The sequence below is a fragment of the Sapajus apella genome, unplaced genomic scaffold, assembly GCF_009761245.1.
Source record: "Sapajus apella isolate SASKATOON/1434 unplaced genomic scaffold, GSC_monkey_1.0 scaffold24, whole genome shotgun sequence".
Classification (NCBI taxonomy): Eukaryota; Metazoa; Chordata; class Mammalia; order Primates; family Cebidae; genus Sapajus; species Sapajus apella.
The window spans coordinates 1,733,077-1,753,379 of NW_022436964.1; the positions used below are offsets into that span (position 1 = coordinate 1,733,077).

The window sequence follows — 20,303 nt, forward strand, 5'->3', positions numbered from 1 at the left end:
CTTTGGCTATTCTATGTCTTTTGTGGTTTCATGTATATTTTAGGATTTTTTTTTCTATTTCTGTGAAGAATATCATTGGTATTTTCATAGGGATTGCATTGAATCTGTAGATTTGGGTGGCATGGACATTTTAACAATATTCATTCTTCCAACTCATGAACATGGAATATATTTCCATTTTGTTGTCTCTTCTTTAGTTTCTTTCATCAGTGTTTTATAGTTTTCATTATAGAGATCTTGTTTGCATAATTCTTAGGTATTTACTTGTATTTACGGCTACTATAAATGGGATTACTTTTTTTATTTTTTTTCAGATTGTTCACTGTTGGTATATAGAAATGCTACTGCTTTTTAAGGTTGACTTTGTATCCTGCAACTTTACTGAATTTATCTGTTCTAATAGTTTTTTTGTGGTGTCTTTAGGTTTTTCCAAATATAAAGTTATAACATCTGCAAACAAGGATAATTTGACTTCTTCCTTTACAATTTAGATGCCCTTTCTTTCTTTCTCTTGTCTGATTGCTCTCACTAGTACTTCCAGTACTGTGCTGAATAATGTCCTCTTCTAGATCTTAGAGGAAAGGCTTTCAGTTTTTCCCTATCCAGTATGATACTTGCTGTGGGTTTATTTTATATGGCTTTTATTATGTTGAGATATATTCCTCTTATGCCCAGTTTTTTGAAGGTTTTTAATCATGAAGGGATGTTGAATTTTATCAAATGCTTTTTTCAGCATCAATTGAAATGATCATGTGGTTTTTGTCCTTCATTCTGTTGATATGATGTATCACATTGATTGATTTACATATGTTGAACCAGCTTTGCATTCCTGGGATAAATCCCACTTGGTTAAAATGAATGATCTTTTTAATGCGTTGTTGAATTCAGTATTTTTTCCTCAGGATTTTTCACATCAATATCATCAGAGATTTCTAGTCTTCTTTTTTCAATGTTTCTTTGTCTGATTTTGGTATCAGGGTAATACTGGCCTCATAGAAGGAGTTTGGAAGTATTTCCTCCTCTTTTTTCAGAATAGTTTGAGTGGGATTGGTATTAACTCCTTAAGTGTCTGGTAGAATCCAGCAGTGAAACCATTGGTCCTGGGCTTTTCTTCATTGGAAGACTTTTTATTATGACTTAAATCTTGTTACTTATTATCAGTCTATTCAGATTTTAGATTTCTTCATGGTTCAATCTTGGTAAGTTATATGTGTCTAGGAATTTTTCCATTTCCTCTAGATCTTACAATTTATTGGCATATAGTTCCTCATAGTAGCCATTAATGATCCTTTTCATGTCTGTAGTATTAGTTGTAATGTCTTTTTTTAAATCTCTGTTTTTTTGGGTCTTTTTCTTAGTGTGATTAATGGTTTGTCAATTTTGTTTAATTTTTTAAATCTTGTTTTTTAATTTTTTAATTTTTTAAGTTTTTGTTTATTTTTTCTTTTCAGTTTTGTTTAACTTTTCAAAAAAATCAACCTCTGTGTTGCTTTCTTCATTTCAGTTTTATTTATTTCTTTTGTATTGCTTTCTTCATTTCAGTTTCATTTCTTTCTGCTCTGATGTTTATTATTTCTTCTAATTTTGTGTTTGGTTTGCTCTTGCTTTTCTAGTTTTTTAACATTAATTTTTAGGTTGTTTATTTGAAGTTTTTCTTCTTTTTTCATGTAGGCCCTTATAGCTATAAATTTTCCTCTTAGCCTTCACTGTATCCCATGGCTTTTGGTATGTTGTTTCTATTATCATTTGTTTCAAGAAATTTGTCAGTTTCCTTCTTAATTTCTTTATTGACCCACTGATCATTTAGGAGCATATTGTTTAATTTCCATGTTATTTGTATAGTTTCTGAAATTCCATTTGTCCTTGATTTGTACTTTTATTTTATTATTGTCAGAAAAAATGCTTGATAGTATTTCAATTTTTTTAATGTTTTAGGACTTGTTTTGTGATGTAACATAGGGTATAGCCTTGAGAATTATCTGTGTGCTGAAGAAAAGAATGTGTATTCTGCAGTGTCAGGTGAAAAGTTCTGTAAATATCTATTTAGGTCCATTTGGTTTATAGTGTAGGGTAAGTCCAGTGTTTTTTGTTGTTGTTGTTAATTTTCTTTCTAGAAGATCTGTCCAATGCTTCAAGTGGAGTGTTAAAGTCACCAGCTATTAATTGGGGCCCATCTCTTTCTTCAGCTCTAATAATATTTGCTTTATATATCTGGATGCTGCAGTGTTGGGTGCATATGTGTGTAAAATTGTTATATCCTCTTGCTCAACTGACCCCTTTATCATTATATAGTGACCTTCTTTGTTTCTTCTTATGGTTCTTGTCTTGAAATCTATTTTGTCTGATGTAAATATAGCTATTCCTGCTCTTTTTTGGTTTCCCTTGGCGTGGAATACTTTTTCCATCCCTTTATTTTCATTCTGTATATCTCTTTGTATGTGAAGTGTGTTTCTTGTAGGCAACAGATCATTGGGTCTTATTTTTTTAATCCATTCAGCCATTCTATAAAGACAGTAGAATTTCAACATGCAGAGATGAAGAAGAAACTGGGACCCCTTGAGTAAAAGTGTGGAGGTAATGAAGTATAAACCAGTTTAATTAAAATAGAAGGTTTATAGAGGAATGTAATATAAATTTGGTAAGTTAAGTTGGAAAAAATTGTGGTGGATTTAAAGCCTGGTTTATAATTTAGTCAGCAGATATTAAAGAATGTTTGAAGGATTTTGAGCAGAAAGCAAAGTTTATTATAGTAATATTAATTTCACTGCAGTGCCTAGGAAAAAACTGAAGGAAAGTGAAGACTGTAGTCATTATTAGTAAGGATATAGAACAGCATTAACGTACCACTAGTTGGAATGTAAATTGGTTTAACCATTTTGGAAAACAATTGGCATTAGCTTTTAAAGTTGAAGATAGTGGGCATGACCTTATGTTCTAGAAATTCTATCCCTAGATTAAACCCTGAAGACATGTCCAAAAACATGTTCAAAACACAGTTATTTGTGATAACAAAAGAAAAAGAGAAGTGAATAAGCTGTAGTTATTCATTAGCAAAATGGATGCATATCAGGAGCGTAGCATTTAATGAAAAACACAAGTCACCAAATAATAGTTTGATTTTTCCTCTTTTTTTAAATGTCAATTTCAGAAGGGCTTTCTATTCAAAGATAATAATCATATTCATCTAGATTTTTTAAAATATATGGGTTTTTTCCAAAAGTAAAGTAGTATTCTATTATTCCATGATTTTTTACTCAGTATAAAATAATTTTGATAAAAGGAAATTTTAGACAATAAAGTGAAATATTTCATAATCTCATGTTCACAGACAGTTATAATTAAAGTTTTGCTGTGTAATCTTATTTGGGGGTTATAGTAGCAATTAAAGGATATTTCTGCCTGTCTTACCTCACTTCAATTCATTTTCCACACAGTGTGAAAAGGGATCCTTTACAAACATAAATCTCACATAATCAAATCTAAAATCCTTCACTGCTTTCTGTTTTACTTAAGAATAATGTGCAGACTGTTCTTATGGCTTACAAGGCCCTGCATATCAGGTCTCTACTGGTTTTTCCAAAGACATCTTGTACCACCTTCCTCCTTACTATCTTAACACGCTGGCTTATTTTATTGTTTTTCAAATTCTGCAGGCCCTTCTTTGTCTCAAGGCCTTTAAACATAAGTTTTTTCTACCTGGAAAGCTCTAACTTCCCTTTTTTACTTAGTCAGTTCCTACTCATGACACAAGTTTCAATTTAAGTGTCACCGCTTTGGAGAGCTTTACTAATCAAGGAAAGAAACAAAGAATCTTTCAATTCTGTTCCCAGCTCCTAGAAGTTTAGATGCTCAGTGAGTATTTGTAGAGGACTACATTGATGTTGCTACATTACTCCTTAGGTAAATAGAACATTCGTATTCTCATCAAAAGTATGACTTTGGGGTGATTATTTTACACTGAATTTGTTTATTTTGGTATATGGTGCAAGATGACAGGGGTATAACTTGATTTTTCCCAGTTACCCATTTGTCTTATAACCTATCATTATTCTGTATGTCAGCATTTTCTCACTTTTTAAAAGTATCATTCTTACATTACAATAAATTCTTATATCTCAAGTCTCTTTCTGGACTTTCTTTTCTAGAATATTGTTCTGTCAACCTAGGTGCCATAATTTTAATTATTTTGCCTTATAATATATAATTCATAGGCAAATCCTTCATCAAATTAACTTTTGTTTGTTTCCATCCTGAATTCTCCCAGATGAAGTTTTTACTATCTTTATAAGTTCCAAAGAACAAAATCCTGTTGGGATTTCTGTTGAAATGTTATTGAACTTATAAAGTAACCTATAGCCTTCCTAGTTACAAACCATACTTTGTTCTGTTTCATTTTCAAGCTTTTATAATTTTCTTAGTGTTGGCCCTAATCACTTCTTAGTTTTATTATTCTGGTTAGTTTTTCTTGCTATTGTGAGGAAATTATTTTTCTTCTTATGTCTTCTACCTGTTAATTGTTAATCTAGAGAAAAGCTATTTATTTTAGTTTTTTTAAAAATATTTTTTACTATTTGTATTTTCAGTCATTTTTCAAATTTTTGGATTTTTAAGATAGACTAATAACGACAACTTGTCACAGAGCACTTTTAATATGTTTATTCCAGGATAGAAATATCCTTTGAAAGCCCTGATATTGTTTGTCAGTATGCTTAGGTTAATTATAAACACTTCCTTGTTTGCATTGTGTGTGTTAGGATTTTATAATTGAGTGAAAGTGGAAATGTAGTCAACAGCATAAGGTGGCCTCAGAAAATTAAGGTCAGAATTTTTCCTCTTACACTTTTCACAAAGGAATATTATAAACCATGATTAGCAGAACAAAGTCCTAAAATGTTGTTTCTCTCTTTTCAGGAAGTAGTTCTGAAAGATGGAAGAATTGAAAGACTAAAGTTAGAGCTTGAAAGGAAAGATGCTGAAATCCAGAAGCTGAAAAATGTGATCACTCAGTGGGAGGTTTGTGTCCATTTACTGTTGTTAAAGAAAATAATTCTATAGATTTTCTCATTTTCTGTTTTTCTTATATGTAGATATTTTTAATATGCAATTGATGAGAATAGTCATTCTATTTTTTATGTTCTTAAACTTTGATTAATGGCTTAAAGTCTGAATGATTTATTTATTTATTTATTTTTTGAGTTTGAGATGGGGTCTCATTCTGCTGCCCAGGCTGAAGTGCAATGGTGTGATCTTGGCTCGCTGCAACCTCCACCTCCTGGGTTCAAGTGATTCTCCTGCCTCAGCCTCCCAAATAGCTAGGACTACAAGCACGTGCCACCATGCTCAGCTGATTTTTGTATTTTTAGTAGAGACAGGGTTTCACTATGTTGGCCAGGTTGCTCTTGGACTCCTGACCTCGTGATCCACCCACCTCGACCTCCCAAAGTGCTGGAATTACAGGCGTGAGCCACCACGCCCAGCCTAGCTTAATGTTTTTAAGGTTCATCCACATTTTAGCATATGTCAAAATTTCATCCCTTATTATAGCTGAGTAATTTTTCATTGTATATATATATAATATATTTTGTTTACTGGTACACAAGTATCTGAGTTCCTGCTTTCAGTTCTTTTGGGTATATACATACCAAAGAGTGAAATTGCTGGATTATGTAATTCCACGTTTAACTTTTTGAGGAACTGCCAGACTTTTCCATGGCACCCATGTCATTTTATATTCCCAGATTCAGCAGTGATCAACGTCCAATTTCTTCACATTTTTGCCAGCACTTGTGATTTATACAGTTAATTTTTAACTACAAATCTTACTTCTTCTCTTAGATTTTTAAAAATCTATTTTTTAAATCTATTATTCATCTCAAATATCATTCTTTTTTTTGACTAATATTAATTTGCTCAACAATTATTTATTAGTGTCTATATCATGTCATATACTTTTTGAACCCTGTGTATGTGGTGGTGAAAAAAAAATAAATCAAGTTCCAGTCCTGATAGTTCTTACAGTTTCCTTCTTCCTCTACTCATGCCTTTAAGAATCATTCCTACTAAAACCTTTTCTGACTGCACTCACTCATTTACCTTGGCTTTTAATTTATATTTTCCTTTGCTTTTGTTATACTAGGCACAGGTAATACAAAGATGTGTTAGCAAGAAGCTTATAGATTAATGGGGAAGATAAACATATAAATAGTTGCAGTACAGTATAGGATTTGACAAAGGAATGAATGAGTTGCTGCTATCAAAAATTGTTAAGGATCTCACAGAAAAGATGATTTTTTTCAGGTAGAGAGAATTGTGTATACCAAGGCATGGGAATATGATGGAAAGTACATTGTGGCTGACATTTAGAGAAATGGGAAATTAGAAGTTGAAATTGCAGCTATGAGTTGGGGTTAGAATTTGAAGGCATTTGGATTTTAGGGCATTAAAGATCTCTAGAAAGGAAGTGACATGATAATTATTAAGAACCTGGCACATTATTGACATTGAATAAATAATTGTTACATGAGTTAATATTAGTCAAAGAAGAATGATACTTGAGATGAATAACAGATTTAAAAGTATACTTTTTAAAAAGCCTAAGGGAGGAGGTAAGATTTGTGGTTTAAAATAAAATGTATACATAACAAGTGCTGAAAAGGATGTTGAGAAATTGGAACCTGTTCCCTGCTGGTGGAAATGTAAAATGATGTAGCTCCTATGAGATGATATTGGGAAGATATTTGGAATGACAATGCATGTAGCTGAGGCTTGGAGTAACGACAGTCTGGTAAAACAATGGATGAGTATAGAGTGTAAGAGAAAGAGCACATCTTTAACTGGTTTGGGGAATGGGAACTGCATTTGAAATGGCTGCTTTTTTAGACACAATGCAGTAACTACACATGTGTATTTAATTTTATTAACTTGGTATGCTCATGAGATTAAATATACTAGTAAGACATATATTTCATATGTGCTGTTTATTATGCTATTATGCTATATTATGCTCTTTATTATTAAGCTATATGTTATTGGTATTTTATACATTTATATTTTTATATATGCAGTTTTTAAGCAATGCAAATAATTGTCATAGGTAATCATGCTTATTTGCAATTTTTTGCTTTATGAGTTGATTTTAGACCCTAAACCTTGAATAAGAGGTACCTCCATGAAGACTGATCTGAACCTTGAACAAAAGCTTGAGCCAGAGATAGAGTTTGGTAAAATATTAACATAGATTGAAGCCCTGAGGGTGGGAATTTCATAGTGAATGTAGTTTCATATTCACAGTGAATATTTCTATATTCATAGCGAATATAGTTGTAGTTGAGTGTATGTGTTTTCCCCCTTATATTTTTATGTTTCCGTTTGACTGATCTCCCTTGTTCATTTCTGAGCTTCTCAGCAGTCCTCCTCTTTATATTCAATATGGTGCTTACTTTGGTTTACTGTATTGGCTGCAATATTACTCAGTAAACATTATTGACTTATCAGCAATTTAATGGACAGAGTACTATTTAGTAAAAGCCATCTTTATTGGATTTAAAATACATTTTGATGTGCTTTACAAAAAAGATTTGAATCTGGTAACTTCTATACATATGTATGTATAAGTTGAAAGGAAAAAATGTTTCTTATATTAATGTTTTCTTTAGGCTTTTGTTTTTCTATACTATGTTAAATGCATTGTTTTTTCTAGTGTATTAATGTATTACAGCTTTATAAATGATTCAGTCCTGGGCATGGTGACACATGCCTGTAATCACAGCACTTTGGGAGGCTGAGGCGGGTGGATCACCTGAGGTCAGGAGTTCAAGGCCAGCCTGGCCAACATGGTGAAACCCCATCTCTACTAAATATACAAAAATTAGCCAGGTGTAGTGGCACACACCTGTATTCCCAGCTACTAGGGAGGCTGAGGTAGGCGAATCGCTTGAACTCGGGAGGTGAAGGTTGTGGTGAGCCGAGATCGTGCCACTGCATTCCAACCTGGGTGACAGAGGAAGACTCTGTCTCAAAAAATAAAAAGTAAATAAGTGATTCAGAGAGTGTTATGCGACATGTTGAATAAAGGTAGCATGGGGTAAAATTGCCTAAAATCTGCATATTAATGTGGGAACAATCCTTCTTGCTCATAAATGTGTACTTGATCATTTATATAGTGTGAGAAGAAGCTAAGCCATCTGGAAAAAGAAATTGAAAAAGAGTTGAAAGATACTTGGGTAAATTACTAATGCACACAAGCCAAAAATTATAACAGTGATTAGTCAGTGAAATAACTAACAATTAGTGAATCCTCAACTGAGAAGGTATAGAACTGCCGCCCTATAAAACTAAAGCTTAAAGTTAAAAATTCATTTTTCTCCGTCACACTAGCCACATTGCTAGTGTTCTTTCAGTAGCCACATATTGGGCAGTGGCAAATACAGAGCAGATGTAGAAAGTCCTAGTATATTGCCGAGCAGTACTGGTTTAGAACTGTGACTCATTTTCCTTTTGGTTTTCATTTAAATTATTTTGAATTGTATAAGGGTTATCTGAGGAAGAAAAGAAGATTCTTTAGGAAAATTTTGTATTATCCTGAGTTTTCTCCACTTTTAGCCCTCTCTTCTTTAATTTTCAATCATGTATAATATTGATATCTATTATTTTTGCCAGACATTTAAGTTGTAGATAGTTCTGAATACATTTTTCTCCATCCTGTTTCTTTCAAAAGTAATTATATCCTTAAGCAAGCCTAGAATTCAGAGCTCTGTAAGTTGACCGTAAGTTATATCACTTACTTTTTAAAAAACTAAATATTTTTTCTTTGACTATTAGGCAAAGTATAAGGAAGTAAAGGCAAGAAATGCACAGTTATTGAAAATGCTTCAGGAAGGTGAAAGTAAGTGAATTTTATGTTTTTGTAATTAAAAGTTTATCTTAATATCTGAAGATAACTTGCAAATGTGTGATTTATCAACTCAACAAAATAGTGTTTGATAACACAATAGGGTGACTATAGTTAACAATAATTTGTATACTTCAAAATACCTAGAAGAAAAGATTTAAGTACCTTCAACACAAAGAAATGATAAATGTTTGCATTACCAGGTATCTTAAATACCTATTTGATCATTACACTTTGTATGCATGTATCAAAATATTACAAGCACCCCATAAATATGTATGATTATTATGTGCCAATAAAAAAATGGAAAAAAAGACTCAACAAAGTAAAAAGGATTCTCAGAGTGATACAAGCTGGATAGCTGACCAGGCGTGGTAGCTCACACCTGTAATCCCAGCACTTTGGGAGGCCAAGGAGGGCAGAACACTTGAAGCCAGGACTTTGAGACCAGCCTGGCCAACATGGTGAAATTTTGTATTTTTAGTAGAGGCCATGGTCTCTACTAAAAATATGAAAATTAGCCACATGTGGTGGTGCACACCTGTAATGCCAGCTACTCGGGAAACTGAGGCATGAGAATTATTTGAACCTGGGAGGCAGAGGTTGCAGTTAGCTGAGATTGCACCACTGTACTGCAGCTTGGGTGAGCACCATCTCCCTGGGACAGAGTACCTGGGGGAACGGGTGGCTGTGGGCACACCTTCAGCAGACTTAAACAGTCCTGCCTGCGGACTCTGAAGAGAGCAGTGGATCTCCCAGCACAGCACTTGAGCTCTGCTAAGAAGCCGACTGCCTCCTCAAACAGGTCCCTGAGCCCTGTGCCTCCTGACTGGGAGACATCTCCCAGCAGGGGTCGACAGACACTTCATACAGGAGAGCTCCAGCTGGCATCTCTCTGGGAGGAAACTTCCAGAGGAAGGAACAGGCAGCAGTCTTTGGGCTGCACTGATGATACCCAGGCAAATAGGGTCTGGAGTAGACCTCCAGAAAACTCTAGCAGACCTGCAGCAGAAGGGCCTGTTAGAAGGAAAACTAACAGATAGAAAGCAATAGCATCAACATCAACAAAAAGGAAGTCCACACAGAAACCCCATCCAAAGGTCACAAACATCAAAGACCAAAGGTAGATAAATCCATGAAGATGAGGAAAAACCAGAACAAAAAGGCTGAAAATTCCAACAACCAGAATGCCTCTTCTCTTCCAAAGGATCACAACTCCTCACCAGCAAGGGAACAAAACTGGACGGAGAATGAGTTTGACAAATTAGCAGAAGTAGGCTTCACAAGGTGGGTAATAACAGACTCCTGTGAGCTAAAGGAGCATGTTCTAACCTAATGCAAAGAAGCTAAGAACCTTGAAAAAAGGTTAGAGGAATTGCTAACTAGAATAACCAGTTTAGAGAAGAACATAAATGACTGATCGAGCTGAAAAACACAGCATGAGAACTTCATGATGCATACACAAGTATCAATAGCCAAATCAATCAAGTGGAAGAAAGGATATCAGAGATTGAAGATCGACTTAATGAAATAAAGCGTGAAGACAGGACTAAGGAAAAAAGAATGAAAAGGAACCAACAAAGCCTCCCAGAAATATGGGATTCTGTGAAAAGACCAAAGATTGTTGTGATGGGCAGAATGGAACCAAGTGGGAAAATACTCTTCAGGATATTATCCAAGAGCACTTCTCCAACCTAGCAAGACAGGCCAACATTCAAATTCAGGAAATACAGAGAACAGCAGAGATGCTCCTTGAGAAGAGCAACCTCAAGACACATGAGCTTCAGATTCATCAAGGTTGAAATGAAGGAAAAAATGTTAAGGGCATCCAGAGAGAAAGGTTGGGTTACCCACAAAGGGAAGCCCATCAGACCAACAGTGGATCTGTCTGCAGAAACCCTAGAAGTCAGAAGAGAGTGGGGGCCAATATTCAACATTCTTAAAGAACTTTCAACCCAGAATTTCATATCCAGCCAAACTAAGCTTCATAACTGAAGGAGAAATAAAATCATTTACATACAAGCAAATACTGAGAGATTTTGTCACCACCAGTCCTGCCTTATAAGAGCTCCTAAAGGAAGCACTAAATATGGAGAGGAAAAACTGGTACCAGCCACTGCAAAAACATACCAAATTGTAAAGACCATGGACACTATAAAGGAACTGCATCAACTAATGGACAAATTAACCAGCTAGCATCATAATGACAGAATCAAATTCACATCTAACAATATTAACCTTAAATGTAAATAGGCTAACTGCCCCAATTAAAAGACACAGACTGGCAAATTGGATAAAGAGTCATGACCCATCAGCATGCTGTATTCAGGAGACCCATCGCATGTGCAGAGACGCACGTAGGCTCAAAATAAAGGGGTAGAGGAATATTTACCAAGCAAATGGAAAACAAAAAACAACAACAAGGGGGTTGCAATTCTAGTCTCTGGTAAAACAGACTTTAAAATAACAAAGAAAAAAAAGACAAAGGCATTACATAATGGTGAAGGGATCAATACAACAAGAAGAGCTAACTATCCTAAATATACATGCACCCAGTACACGAGCAACCAGATTCATAAAGCAATTTCTTACGGTCCTACAAAGAGACTTAGACTCCCACACAATAATGGTGGGAGACTTCAACACCCCACTGTCAATATTAGACAGATCAACGAGACAGAAAATTAACAAGAATATCTAGGACTTGAACTCAGTTCTGGACCAAGTGGACCTAATAGACATCTACGGAATTTTCCATCCCAGATCAACAGGATATACATTCTTCTCAGTACCACATTGCACTTATTCTAAAATTGACCACATAATTAGAAGTAAAACACTCCTCAGCAAATGCAAAAGAATGGAAATCATAACAAACAGTCTCTCAGACCACAGTGGAATCAAATTAGAACTCCGGATTAAGAAACTCATTCAAAACTGCATAACTAAATGGAAACTGAGCAACCTGCTCCTGGGAAAATAAACTAAGGCAGAAATCAAGAAATTTGAAACAAATGAGAACAAAGACACAATGTGCCAGAATCTCTGGGACACAGCTAAAGCAGTGTTGAGAGGGGAATTTATAGCACTAAATGCCCACAGGAGAAAGCAGGAAAGATCTAAAATCAATATCCTAACATCACAACTAAAAGAACTAGAGAAGCAAGAGCAAACAAATTCAAAAGCTAGCAGAACACAGGAAATAACTAAGATTAGAGCAGAACTGAAGGAGATAAGAGACACAAAAAACCCTTCAAAAAATCAGTGAATCCAGGAGCTGGTTTTTTGAAAATATTAACAAAATAGATAGATAGACTGCTGGCCAGACTGATAAAGAGCAAAAGAGAGCTGAATTAAATAGATGCAATAAAAAATATTAAAAGGGATATCACCATTGATCCCACAGAAATACAGACTACCATCATATAATACTATAACACATACACACACACACACACACACACACACACACACACACACGCACACACACAGAAAATCTGGAAGAAATGGATAAATTCTTGGACACATACACACCCAAGACTAAACCAGGAAGAAGTCAAATCCCTGCATAGACCAATAACAAGTTCTGAAATTGATGCATTAACTAATAGCCTACCAACCAAAAAGCCCAGGACTAGATGGATTTACAGCCGAATTCTACCAGAGGTGCAAAGAGGAGCTGGCACCATTCCTTCTGAAACTATTCTAAACAACAGAAAGAGAGGGTTTCCTCCCTAATTCATTTTATGAGGCCAGCATCATCCTAATACCAAAACCTAGCAACGACACAACAAAAAAGGAAAATTTCAGGCCAATATCCCTGATGAACATCGATGCAAAAATCCTCAATAAAATGCTGGCAAACTGAATCCACATTAAAATCCACCACGATCAAGTGGGCTTCATCCTTGGGATACAAGACTGATTCAACATATGCATATCAGTGAACGTAATTCATCACATAAACAGAACCAATGACAAAAACCACATGATTATCTCAATAGATGCAGAAAAGGACTTCGATAAAATTCAACACCCCTTCATGCTAAAAACTCAATAAACTAGATGTTGATGGAATGTATCTCAAAATAATAAGAGCTATTTATGACAAACCCACAGCCAATATCATACTGAATGGGCAAACGCTGAAAGCTCTCCTTTTGAAAACTGGCACAAGACAAGGATGCCCTCTCTCATCACTCCTATTCAACATAGTATTGGAAGTTCTGGCCAGGGCAATCCGGCAAGAGAAAGAAATAAAGCATGTTCAAATAGGAAGAGAGAAAGTCAAATTATCCCTCTTTGCAGATCACATGATTGTATATTTAGAAAACTCCATCATCTCATCCCAAAATCTCCTTAAGCTGATAAGTAACTTCAGCAAAGTCTCAGGATACAAAATCAATGTGCAAAAATCACAAGCATTCCTATACACCAGTAACAGCCAAATCATGAGTGAACTCCCATTCACAATTGCTGCAAAGAGAATAAAATGCCTAGGAATATAACTTAAAAGGGATGTAAAGGACCTCTTCAAGGAGAACTATAAACCACTGCTCAAGGAAATCAGACAGGACACAAACAAATGGAAAAAAATTCCATGCTCATGGATAGGAAGAATCAGTATTGTGAAAATGGCCATACTGCCCAAAGTAATTTATAAATTTAATGCTATTCCCACCAAGCTACCATTGACTTTCTTCACAGAATTAGAAAAAAACTACTTTAAATTTCATATGGAACCATAAAAGAGCCCGTATAGTGAAGACAATCCGAAGCAAAAAGAACAAAGCTGGAGGCATTATGTTACCTGACTTCAAAGTATACTACAAGGCCACAGTAGCCAAAACAGCATGGTACTGGTACCAAAACAGATATATAGACCAATGGTACAGAACAGAGGCCTTAGAAGTAATGCCCCACATCTACAACCATCTGATCTTTGACAAACCTGACAAAAATAACCAATGGGGAAAGGATTCCTATTTAATAAGTGGTGTTGGGAAAACTGGCTAGCCAAATGTAGAAAGCTGAAACTGGACCCCTTCCTTACACCTGATACAAAAATTAACTCAAGATGGATTAAAGACTTAAATGTAAGACCTAAAACCATAAAAACCTTACAAGAAAACTTAGGCAATACCATTCATGACATAGGTAGAGGCAAAGAGTTCATGACTAAAACACCAAAAGCAATGCCAACAAAAGCCAGAATAGACAAATTGTATCTAATTAAACTAAAGAGGTTCTGCACAGCAAAAGAAACTATCATCAGAGTGAACAGGCAGCCTACAGAATGGGAGAAAATGTTTGCAATCTATTCGTTTGATAAACGGCTAAATATTCAGAATCTACAAGAAACTTAAATTTACAAGAAAAAAACAACCCCATCAAAAAGAGGGCAAGGGATTTGAACAGACACTTCTCAAAAGAAGATGTTATGTAGCCAACAAACATATGAAAAAAGGCTCCTCATCACTGGTCATTAGAGAAATACAAATCAAAACCACAATGAGACACCGTCTCACACCACTTAGAATGGTGATCATTAAAAAGTCAGGAAACAACAGATGCTGGAAAGGATGTGGAGAAATAGGAACACTTTTACATTGTTGGTGGGAGTGTAAATTAGTTCAAACCTTGTGGAAGACAGTGTGGCAATTCCTCAAGGATCTAGAACCAGAAATACCATTTAACCCATCAGTCCCATTACTGGGTGTATATACCCAAAGGATTATAAATCATTCTACTATAAAGACACATGCACACGAATGATTGCAGCACTGTTCACAACAGCAAAGATTGGAACCAACCCAAATGCCCATCAGTGATAGACTGGATAAAGAAAATGTGGCACATATACACCATGGAATACTATGCAGCCATAAAAAAGGATGGGTTCATGTCCTTTACAGGGACATGGATGAAGCTGGAAACCATCATTCTCAGCAAACTAACACAAGAACAGAAAACCAAACACCTTATAAGTGGGTGTTGAACAATGAGAACACATGGACACAGGCTGGGGAACATCACACATTGGGGTATGTCAGCAGGTGAGGGGCTGGGGGAGGGATAGCATTAGGAGAAATACCTAATGTAGATGACGGGTTGATGGGTACAGCAAGCCGCTATGGCACGTGTTATATTAACAAACCTGCACATTCTGCACATGTATTCCAGAACTTAAAGTATAATTTAAAAAAAAGATGGGAAACTAATAAAAACAGTAACACAGTTTTACACATGCTAAAATGGTTAAATACATAAATATTACATAAATACAGTACTTTACCTTGAAAAAAACCTGAAGTTTGCTTGTGGGGAGTAGGTCTTGGAAGGGTTACAGATTGTGTGTTACTGCTTCGTGATGGAAGGATTGAAAATTGTCAGACCAGATGGGTGTGGCTCCTAACATAGTGAACCAAGGTAACTGGTAGATATTCAAGGAGTACACGTGGGTGTGGTTTTCTCTGTTCATAAAATTGTACTTAAGTGGATTGAAAATGTGTTATGTTCAAGTTATTACCTAATACACCAACCTTACTGAAACAAATTTGTATTTTCAAAACTAGGATTATAGGAGAACTGACTATAATTGAAATATTACATAATTACTAAAAATCACTAGTTTTTAGCAAGTGTTTATAATCCTGGGGATGGAGGAGTAGAAGGCATAATTTGTAAAAAGCTGCCTAGTTGGTTCTTGAGAGACTGAATTGATTCTTGATAGGGTGTTTCATCTTATTGAGCATCATATCAAACCATGAAAATAAATTTGAACTACAATCTTACATTGGCAGAGCTGTGTATCATATCATATCAGTACTTACATATTTCAACATTTCCTCCTTTGCTAATTTTATTATGGTTTTACCTCTTTAGTCTCTCCTAGTTTGTTTTTAGAGGGAGGAGTTAGTTTTTCATACATTAGCCATTACCATGAATTAAGGACATTCTCAGCCATGTGAAAATTTCTGAAGCTTAGTAAGCACAGGGCCAAAATATCGATATCTTGCTTCTCCCAAGAGAGAGAAGCCTCTAGACAAATGAGTAGTTCTAAGAGACCACACATGTCATATGATCATTTGTGATCATGAGCTACATTTAGTTGACAGTGCTTTATTGGTATGAAAAGTCAGAGAATAATAATTTTATTGGCATTAGAGTATGCTCACCCCACCAGTTCAACAAAAAAACACTCTACATTGTCACCCTGGCTGGAGTGCAGTGACACGATCTTGGCTTACTGCAGCCTCTGCCTCATGGTTTCAAGCGTTACTCCTGTCTCAGCCTCCCGAGTAGCTGGGATTACAGGCATGTGCCACCACACTTGGCTAATTTTTGTATATTATTTTTTAGTAGAGATGGGGTTTCGCCATGTTGGCCAGGCTGGTCTCCAACTCCTGGCTTCAAGTGATCTGCCCACCTTAGCCTCCCAAAGTGCTGGGATTACAGGCATGAGCCACCACGCCCAGCAATAAATATTTTAACACTACAGAAAATGTAAAATTTCTAAGAAAAAATGCTGTGGTTATGATGATCAGAATTTACTGGTGAAAATCTAAAACAAAAATTTACCAGTGAAAAGTAAGAGCTATGCAAGGTCAAGAAGCACATTCTTTAAAAGACAAGGCCGGGCACGGTGGCTCAAGCCTGTAATCCCAGCACTTTTGGAGGCCAAGGCGGGTGGATCACAAGGTCAAGAGATCGAGACCATCCTGGTCAACAAGGTGAAACCTCATCTCTACTAAAAATACAAAAATTAGCTGGGCATGATGGTGCGTGCCTGTAGTCCCAGCTACCCGGGAGGCTGAGGCCGGAGAGTTGCTTGAACCCAGGAGGCGGAGGTTGCAGTGAGCCGAGATCGTGCCATTGCACTCCAGTCTGGGCAACAACAGCGAAACTCTGTCTAAAAAAAAAAAAAAAAAAAGACAAGAAATCATTGTTCTGATTGCACTGCTATGTCTTAGCTCTCTGAAGTACTGTTTTCAACTGCTGTTTTTCCTTTTTTGTCAGTGAAAGATAAGGCAGAAATACTTCTGCAAGTTGATGAATCACAAAGTATCAAGAATGAGCTCACTATTCAGGTAAGGAGCTGTGGAGTATATATGACTGGTTTTCTTAAGCTGTCTCTAGTCTTGAATTATTAAACTTGACTAAACAAATATAGCCCATCAACACTGTAAGAAAGTAGTATAAGTTATACTTTACTATGTGATAGCACATAAATGAAGATTCTGCTTATAGCACTAAAAGAGGTAGATATGTCCTTCTCCCTGAAGAATGGGGGACAATAAGTTTGTATTTTAATGAACTATGACTATAGAGACAGAAAGGGCAGATAGAACTTACTCTATATCCAGGCTTGATTTTTCTCCCCTTCACATCCTTATTGTCTTCTTCTTTCAGGAGAGTCAGTTTGCCCATCTTTAATATAGAGCTGTGTACAATACCAAATGGAAATTATGGGGAGAGTTTCTCCTCTGCTGCTTATCCGTTTAGTTGTCAAAAACCTATCATTGTGACTATGTTAAGAATTAGAGTATTTGCCAAAAAAGACCCAAAAATGTCTTTTTATTATTGAATATTTGGTTATAGGTGACTTCACTTCATGCTGCATTAGAACAAGAAAGATCTAAAGTGAAAGTATTACAAGCAGAATTAGCCAAATACCAGGTATGCTTTTATAATTTAGAAGTGTTTTTTATCACAAATAATACATTTGAAGTAGATATTGTGTGAGAATAAATGCAGTATTTTATTCTTAGGCCAAAACTTACTAAATATATTGGCAGTTTCGTTATTGGTTATATAATTTACAATTTAGAAGATGTTAAAGTTATTCTAGACATTGGTACATACAGCAATAACTAGCATAATTCAGGAAAATCCTTGGTAATACATAGATGATACAGCATACATACCATTGAATCATATTGGGGAAAGGCACAAAAGGACAGTTGTCTTGTTTATAAGGTTGATCACTTGGATACAGTGATACCTCCTAGATAACTCCATTATAAATATATATTTTTCCCCTTTATAATTAACATGTGAGGTGATACTTTGAGACTGTATGAATATCCTCTTCATCCAGTGGCTTTAGCATCCTTTTTTTTTTTTTTTTTTTTTGGTGATTGCAAAATAGTGATTTTCTAACTCTTACCATTTCTTCTGCATTTATAAGCTAGCATGCAGCATTTTGTTCCTGGATGAAGCAATTAAAAATACCAGTGCTTTGTTTTTCTCTCTCTCTCTCACTGTCTCTCTCTCTCTCTGTCTCTCTCTGTGTGTAATATATATTTATGTGTATATATGTGTTTCTAAATCATATAAAATACATTAACTGGGATCATAGCCAAAAAAGCTCAAAAGGCACTGATGGTGTGGAGAACATAGCAGTTGATTAGCCCTGGCTTTAAATTTTAATCAGTCCAGGAAAGAGAATTCCCTTTACCTGAGAGACCTTGGAAAGAATTCTTGTGTGCTTGTTGTTTTGGATTTCTAAGAAATCCCATCAAGAAGCATGGTAGGAGTTTTATGTATAGGGGGTATCTACTTCAAAAAATATTTTTGCTAAATTTATTTTAATTTTTCTGCTACCAGAAAATAAATCTTGTTTTTAATATATGTCATTACACATCTTATGTTCCAAAAAACCTATTCATACTGTTTTTCTCTGAATAAATCTTGGGAGAATTTTTATATGGTCAGAAGTGAATGACAGCATTATTACACTTGAGTATTGTTTCATTTTGTTTTATAATGTTGATGTAGAAATGTTTTTGACTCCAAGAGAGAGATGATAGTCAAAAAAAACAGTGAAAGAAATGAAGAGAAACTGCCATCATTATCAAATGAGTCTGGGCTTGCTCATAATACAACTACCTCTCTTTAAGAAATGCACTTGCACAGAGAAAGTAGTTCCCAAACTTGGCTGATCATTGGCATCAGTTGGAAACTTTGAATTACAGATTGTTAGCCAATTAAATAGGTGTGGGACAAAGCCTAGATGTCAGAATTCTAAAAATATTACTGCTTAGGTGATTCTGATGATCAGCTAAGTTTGGATACCATTGCCAAAGCTTATAAAATGGGAAAAACTATGCATACAACTATTATAAGGTAAATAAACAATTATTTATGGTTAAGTTGAAGTGGGGGTAGAGTAGCTATTGATGATTTTAATTTTCTTTGTTGTATGTTTATACTTTCCATATTTCTATAAACAAGTATTTGCTTTTTAAATCAGAATAAAACAGAAGATGTTATGCTTATGTTAAAAGTTATGTAAAACTCTTGTTTATGCTACTCAAGTCAAATACCATAAGTGATGTTTCATATGGAACAAATTAAATACATCTTATATATGCAACTGAGCAATATGAAAAGCATAACCTAGTTTTCAGTCCACTAATGAACAAAATCAAATTTCTAATGCTAGTATGAGCAAAACTAGACAGAACATGAATTATAAATTGAATTACCCAAAAGGTAATGAATTGAATTAGTAAATTTGCTGATCATATGGAACAAATTAAGTGTATGGTTTATTTTAGTATTGATGTAAAACTATTTTTTTTTTAATTCTGGAACAGTCAAAACGAGCTCTATAAAAATAAGATACCGGTAATCTTACCTAAGGCAAGACTTAATCAAATAGAAGTAACTTTTCTAAAACCGACTTAAACCATTTATAAAAATAACCATATTAAAATAATTTAGTGGTGTGGAGACTCAAATTTACAACAAAATCAAAAAAGAAACTGCTTCCTTTCCATGCCCCAAAATGCCTTTGGTCTGTATTCTTAAAATGAAATGGCCCCAAAATGGTGTGTCCTAAATAATTTGCTCTATTTTTTTTTTTTTACAGGGTGGCAGAAAAGGGAAAAGAAACTCTGAATCTGACCAGTGTAGGTGATTACATTAGCCTTTGAAGTCAACACAAAGTTTAAAACTTTCAAGATTTTGCAAAATTGTATATATTTAATGCTGTGCAACTGCTAAACTATGCAGTTTTTGTTGAAGGAACTAAAAGCAACTAGCTCACTAACAGTCTATGTCTATAATTTTATTTCTTTTGGCTTAAAGTGAAAAAGAAGAAATAGAGAATTCCAGCAGAAGTCAGTGGTTATTGTTTACTATCCACTTCTTATCACTTTAGTTTTTCATCAGTCAATAAAATTAATTTACTCTTCCACTAATATGTTTGATATGTTAAGTTTCAGAAATGTGAAAGTATTTTTGCTTACAGCACAGCCTGTCAGGTGAGTATTTTCTCAGCACTTTCTGCACACTAAATCCTACAGGACATGCAAGATGAAATATGGCTGAAACCCTCAAGTAGCTTATGCTTGGGGGAAATAGAAGGTGAGAGTGGACAGGCCAGGTGTGGTGGCTAACACCTGTA

General features: G+C 35.1%; 1 protein-coding gene across 1 annotated transcript in view; it reads left to right on the forward strand.

Moving 5' to 3' along the window:
• The window catches only part of GKAP1 (G kinase anchoring protein 1), an 80,472-nt gene extending 60,375 nt beyond the window's left edge, over nt 1-20,097 (forward strand). The window contains exons 9-13 of the mRNA XM_032290831.1: nt 4,912-5,013; nt 8,821-8,884; nt 16,910-16,980; nt 17,492-17,569; nt 19,767-20,097. Coding sequence (XP_032146722.1) covers nt 4,912-5,013; nt 8,821-8,884; nt 16,910-16,980; nt 17,492-17,569; nt 19,767-19,814 — 363 coding nt within the window. The 3' untranslated portion in view covers nt 19,815-20,097. The remainder of the gene's footprint in view (nt 1-4,911; nt 5,014-8,820; nt 8,885-16,909; nt 16,981-17,491; nt 17,570-19,766) is intronic.
• The last annotated feature ends 206 nt before the right edge of the window (nt 20,098-20,303 follow it).